The following is a 6,751-nucleotide window of genomic DNA, read 5'->3' as shown; positions in this document are numbered from 1 at the left end:
CTAGAGTGTGACACTACTACTACTACCTACTGGGTGAACTGTGCTGCTAGAGTGTGGATTAGTTGTGCTGCATCACTCTTCTGTTGATCCACACTAACTGATAGACTGGATTTGAGAGTCATAGTTCAATAGACACTATGGTCCGACAACACTAAGAAGATGACTGTTGGTTACGTTGACAACATCATGTGGTCGGTCAGTCACTAGACTGGAGATGAACAATTAGTTGACATGAAGCAGCTAAACAAACAACATATATGGGCATTGTTTATTTTTATTATCGTCAACACTTTTATAGACAAAAATCTAAATCTATTTGACCGACATTACATCCTTGTTGTAGTGTTTAAAGCTGGGTCCGCGGCTCCTCTTCAGCTGATAGGGCTGTATGCTTTGGAGACAGTTGATCACAAACTCACACGTCACAGAACCTTTGGTCTTAATTGGTTCAGACTAAACTGTTGCAGATGTGGTACCTCCATGGTAGAATTGGAAGTCTTTCGGGCGAGTTGATTGCAGGACAGGAGGCTCAAGGAGAGGGTATAGGATGGGAGAGGGCACACTCGAGGGCACAATTGCCACAAAGCCAGTTTGTGGTAATTGACAGAAATGTACCACTTTAAAATGGAGTTAGCCCTCAATGGCGCTATCCCTGCTGTCCCAGTTGGTAAACCCAGCAAATGGGGGTGGGCCCTCTTTGCAACTCAATGGGTGCACCGTGGAAGATTTTTTTTAAGTCCCAAGGCAGGAAATCAGAGCAGCACTTGATAATGTTGTGCGCGTTTGAGTTTCACAACATTGCAGTCAGTCTGCCAGAATCACTGATCTAAATAGCATCCTAAATAATTATGATTCTGTGCTTTGCCCTGGTCAAACGGATTCCCTGAAACACAGTTTTTCTCGCTGGTTTTATCGTCTTGTGACTGCAGACTTGTAGACTGACATGATAGAGTACAGCCCATACAGTCACCAATACATAGAGTCAGAGGGTTAGAACAGGTGTAGTCAACTCTGACCCAACGAGGTCCTGATGCTTTTCTGTTCCACCTGATAATTCATTGCACAAACCTGCTGTCCCAGGTCTAAATCAGTCCCTGATAAGAGGTGAAGAATGAAGAAAATGCAGTGGAACTGGCTTCGAGGTCCAGAATTGAATTTGACGGGATTAGAACATTTCAAATGGCCCTTGTAGTACGCTCCCCTCGCAAACAATGTTGATCTCTTGCTTTTCCCTCATGTTGATATCTTACAACTATCTAGTACTGTGATACTACTGAATGATCCCACATAGTGGACAACTGATGTTTTCCTGTCTTTGTTATATTTAATTCAAATTATCTGTATAATCTGTAGCGGGACCAGACATTGGCCCTGCTAGACTACTCTTTAAATACATCCTCCAAGTCATCACTGATCTGACATGCATGGTTGCTTACATCAGTCATGTCAAATCAGGGATTACTTCAACGAAGGGAAGAAGGATCGTATTGCATTGTAAGATGATTCCAACAGGGTCATTTGGGCTACTCTTGGCTACTCAAACAGGGCCATTTTGGCTACTCTAGGCTACTTCAAACAGGGTAATTTGGGCTACTCTGGGCTACTCAAACAGGGCCATTTGGGCTACTCAGGGCTACTCAAACAGGGCCATTTGGGCTACTCAAACAGGGCCATTTGGGCTACTCAAACAGGGCCATTTGGGCTACTCTGGGCTACTCAAACAGGGCCATTTGGGCTACTCTGGGCTACTCAAACAGGGCCATTTGGGCTACTCTGGCTACTCAAACAGGGTCATTTGGGCTACTCAAACAGGGCCATTTGGGCTACTCAAACAGGGCCATTTGGGCTACTGGCTACTCAAACAGGGCCATTTGGGCTACTCAAACAGGGCCATATGGGCTACTCAAACAGGGCCATTTGGGCTACTCAAACAGGGCCATTTGGGCTACTCAAACAGGGCCATTTGGGCTACCCTGGGCTACTCAAACATGGCCATTTGGGCTACTCTGGGCTACTCAAACAGGGTCATTTGGGCTACTCTGGTCTGGTATACTACACCATTAATTTGGGCATTTTGGAAGCTGATTCGTGTCCTCTTTGGAAGCAGTGAGTATGTTTGGGAGCAGTGTTGGATAATCATCGTACTGATACACTGTTGTTAAAGACAACAGTAAACATCACAACAAAGACATATTGATGTGAACAGCTGCCTTTATTCAGGCATCCAGATAATAATTTAAGGACCGCTATACAGAATCTGATGTTTTTTTATAGGCTGTGTGAGTGACCAAAATTAGCAGATTTGATTAAGTATTCGCTGTTGTTGATGTTGGCAATGTCACTTGGGAAAAAACTATATTTAGGTAACCAATGCTTTTTTGGAAAACAAATCAAATATAATAATATAAACACAAAGAAACTTTCTACACATTTTCACTTTTTGCCAAAACAAAGAAGTGGGAACGGCCTCTCCTTTGCCGCTAAAGTAGAAAAGAGAGTAGTGAAAATGTTCCCCAGTCAGTCTGTGTAAAGTATCGTTGTTGGTTGAGCTGTGAACCCAGGTGGGAACCAGGTCCTCCCTCTCCCTCCACCCCTCCACGGGCTTCAGGGGTCGTCAGGAGGTCGCGCCAGGTTAGTACTCCCAGAGACAGGAGGGGTCCACGGTAGCAGCGTCGCCCTTCAGCGTGCCGCTGTCCCCGCGCAGGTACTTGCCGTTCTTGCCCTTGATGCCCACCCGCCCGTGCTCCAGGAACTCCAGGAAGAAGTCCTCAGGCTTGTCTCCGTCTGAGCACACCAGGCCGCTGCTGGAGACATACCAGAACTTTCCACCTACGCCTGAGTGGAGATGGACAACATTACTGTTAGTTAGAGATAAAGAGTGACATACTTGGTTTGGTGTACTTTGTAGTAATACTGATAGAGGAAAATGTGGCATAGTTCTAAGACAGTAGAACACATGCAGATAGAACATTTACACATATATGGTACATGAAGACATGCACACAAATGCAAACATGCATCCATGCAAGCACACACACACACACACACACACACACACACCCACAAACACTGACTTTTTATGTGGTAGGCGCCATCGCTGAAAAGCAGTAAGAAGATGTCATAGACGGATCGGTTGGCATCCAGCGTGTTGGAGCTCTTGTGATGACACACAAAACCGTTCTCCCCTCGCAGGATCAACATGGGCCGATTAATGAGCTTCATCAGGAAGAGCTCATCATCACCTGCAACACAACGACAGGAAGGTAGAATAACAATTATGACAATAATAATAATGACAACAACAATAATAACAATAATAAAATAATGACAATAATAAAATAATAACAATAATAATAGTGACAATAATAATGACAATAAAATAATAATGACAATAATAATAATAAAATAATGACCCCTGACAGTGGGGTCATGGCCAGGTGAGGCTTTAATAAAACATGTCCTTTTGACAGAAACGGACTGGCCATAGGGCGGTAGGGACATGGGGCGGTAGGGTCATAGGGCGGTAGGGTCATAGGGCGGTAGGGACATGGTAGGGACATAGGGCGGTAGGGACATAGGGCGGTAGGGACATAGGGCGGTAGGGACATGGGGCGGTAGGGACATGGTAGGGACATAGGGCGGTAGAGACATGGGGCGGTAGAGACATGGGGCGGTAGAGACATGGGGCGGTAGAGACATGGGGCGGTAGAGACATGGGGCGGTAGGGACATGGGGCGGTAGAGACATGGGGCTGTAGAGACATTGGCGGTAGAGACATGGGGCGGTAGTGACATGGGGCGGTAGAGACATGGGGCGGTATGGACATGGGGCGGTATGGACATGGGGCGGTATGGACATGGGGCGGTATGGACATGGGGCGGTAGGGACATGGTAGGGACATAGGCTAGAGACATGGGGCGGTAGAGACATGGGCGGTAGAGACATGGGGCGGTAGAGACATGGGGCGGTAGAGACATGGGGCGGTAGAGAACATGGAGTGGTAGGAACATGGGGCAGTAGGGACATGGGGCGGTAGAGACATGGGGCAGTATGGACATGGGGTGGTAGAGACATGGGGCGGCAGAGGACATGGGGCGGTAGAGAGACATGGGGCGGTATGGACATGGGGCGGTATGGACATGGGGCGGTATGGACATGGACGGTAGAGACATGGGGTGGACATGGGGGGATGGAACATGGGGGCGGTAGAGACATGGGGTGGACATGGGGGGATGGGACATGGGGTGGTAGAGACATGGGGTGGTAGAGACATGGAGAGACATGGGGTAGAGACATGGGGCGGTAGAGACATGGGGCGGTAGAGACATAGGGCGGTAGAGACATGGGGCGGTAGAGACATGGGGCGGTATGGACATGGGGCGGTATGGACATGGGGCGGTATGGACATGAGGCGTAGGACATGTGGCATGGGCATGGACATGGGGCGGTATGGACATGGGGCGGTAGAGGACATGACAGTAGGGACATAGGGGCGCGTAGAGACATGGGGCGGTAGAGACATGGGGCAGTAGAGACATGGGGCGGTAGAGACATGGGGCAGTAGAGACATGGGGCAGTAGAGACATGGGGCAGTATGAGACATGGAGTGGTAGAGACATGGAGGTAGAGACATGGGGCAGTAGGGACATGGGGCGGTAGAGACATGGGGCGGTATGAGACATGGGCGGTATGGACATGGGGGTATGGGACATGGGGCGGTAGAGACATGGGGTGGACATGGTGGGGACGGAACATGGAGGCGGTAGAGACATGGGGTGGACATGGGGGATGGGACATGGGGGTAGAGACATGGGGTGGTAGAGACATGGGCGTAGAGACATGGGCGTAGAGACATGGGGCGGTAGAGACATAGGGCGGTAGAGACATGGGGCGGTAGAGACATGGGGCGGTAGAGACATGGGGCGGTATGAGACATGGGGCTAGTATGGACATGGGGCAGTAGGGACATGGGGCGGTAGGGACATAGGGTAGGGACATAGGGCGGTAGAGACATGGGGCGGTAGAGACATTGGGCGGTAGAGACATGGGGCGGTAGAGACATGGGGCAGTAGAGACATGGGGCAGTAGAGACATGGGGCGGTATGGACATAGGGTGGTAGAGACATGGGGCAGTAGAGACATGGGCGGTAGAGACATGGGGCGGTAGAGAGCATGGGGCGGTATGGACATGGGGTAGCAGAGACATGGCGCAGTAGACACATGGGGGCTGTATGGACATGGGGCGGTAGAGACATGGGGCGGTATGGACATGGGGCGGTATGGACATGGGGCGGTATGGACATGGGGCGGTAGAGACATGGGGTGGACATGGGGGGTATGGAACATGGGGCGGTGAGAGACATGGGGTGGACATGGGGGGATGGGACATGGGGTGGTAGAGACATGGGGTGGTAGAGACATAGGGCGGTAGAGACATGGGGCGGTAGGGACATGGGGCAGTAGAGACATGGGGCGGTATGGACATGGGCGGTATGGACATGGGGCGGTATGGACATGAGGCGGTATGGACATGGGGCGGTATGGACATGTGGGCGGTATGGACATGGGCGGTATGGACATGGGGCAGTATGAGACACGGGGCGGTAGGGACATAGGAGTGGACATGGGGGGATGGGACATGGGGCGGTAGAGACATTGGGCGGTAGAGACATGGGGCGGTAGAGACATGGGGCGGTAGAGGACATGGGGCGGTAGAGACATGGGGTGGACATGGGGGTACGGGACATGGGGTGGTAGAGACATGGGGTGGACATGGGGATGGGACATGGGGTGGCAGAGACATGGGGTGGACATGGGGATGGGACATGGGGCTGGTAGAGACATGGGGTGGACATGGGGGGATGGGACATGGGGCGTGTAGGACATGGGGCGGTAGAGACATGGGGCGGTAGAGACATGGGCGGTAGAGACATGGGGTGGACATGGGGGATGGGACATGGGGTGGTAGGGACATGGGGTGGACATGGGGGGATGGGACATGGGCTGGTAGAGACATGGGGTGGTAGAGACATGGGGTTGGTAAGGGACATGGGGTGGACATGGGGGGATGGGACATGGGGTGGTAGAGACATGGGGTGGACATGGGGATGGGACATGGGGCGGTGCAGGGACATGGGGTGGACATGGGGGATGGGACATGGGTGGTAGGGACATGGGGTGGACATGGGGGGATGGGACATGGGGTGGACATGGGGCATGGGACATGGGGTGGACATGGGGGGATGGGACATGGGTGCTGGTAGGGACATGGGGTGGACATGGGGGGATGGGACATGGGGTGGTAGAGACATGGGGGTGGTAGGGACATGGGGCGGTAGGGACATGGGGTGGACATGGGGGGATGGGACATGGGGTGGTAGAGACATGGGGCGTGGACATGGGGGGATGGAGACATGGGGCGGTAGGGACATGGGGCTGGACATGGGGATGGGACATGGGAGTGGTAGGGACATGGGGTGGACATGGGGGGATGGGACATGGGGCGGTAGAGACATGGGGTGGACATGGAGGATGGGACATGGGGCGGCAGAGACATAGGGCGGTAGGGTCATAGGGCGGTAGGGACATGGGGTGGACATGGGGGGATGGGACATGGGGCGGTAGAGACATGGGGGCGGTAGGGACATGGGGCGGTAGGGACATGGGGGTGGACATGGGGGGATGGAGACATGGGGCGGTAGAGACATGGGGTGGACATGGGGGCATGGGACATGGGGTGGTAGGGACATGG

General features: G+C 52.5%; 1 protein-coding gene across 1 annotated transcript in view; it reads right to left on the bottom strand.

Annotated features, from left to right (window-relative positions):
• Positions 1-2,432: 2,432 nt before the first annotated feature.
• The window catches only part of LOC135538002 (fascin-2-like), an 8,070-nt gene continuing 3,751 nt past the window's right edge, over positions 2,433-6,751 (bottom strand). The window contains exons 3-4 of the mRNA XM_064964002.1: positions 3,075-3,242; positions 2,433-2,835 (exon numbers count right to left, since the gene is read on the bottom strand). Of these exons, the coding sequence (XP_064820074.1) occupies positions 2,633-2,835; positions 3,075-3,242 (371 nt within the window). The 3' untranslated portion in view covers positions 2,433-2,632. The remainder of the gene's footprint in view (positions 2,836-3,074; positions 3,243-6,751) is intronic.

Source organism: Oncorhynchus masou, unplaced genomic scaffold (assembly GCF_036934945.1).
Source record: "Oncorhynchus masou masou isolate Uvic2021 unplaced genomic scaffold, UVic_Omas_1.1 unplaced_scaffold_8857, whole genome shotgun sequence".
NCBI classification, from domain to species: Eukaryota; Metazoa; Chordata; class Actinopteri; order Salmoniformes; family Salmonidae; genus Oncorhynchus; species Oncorhynchus masou.
The sequence above is the reverse complement of the archived record's forward strand: the minus strand, read 5'-3'. Positions and strand labels throughout refer to the sequence as shown.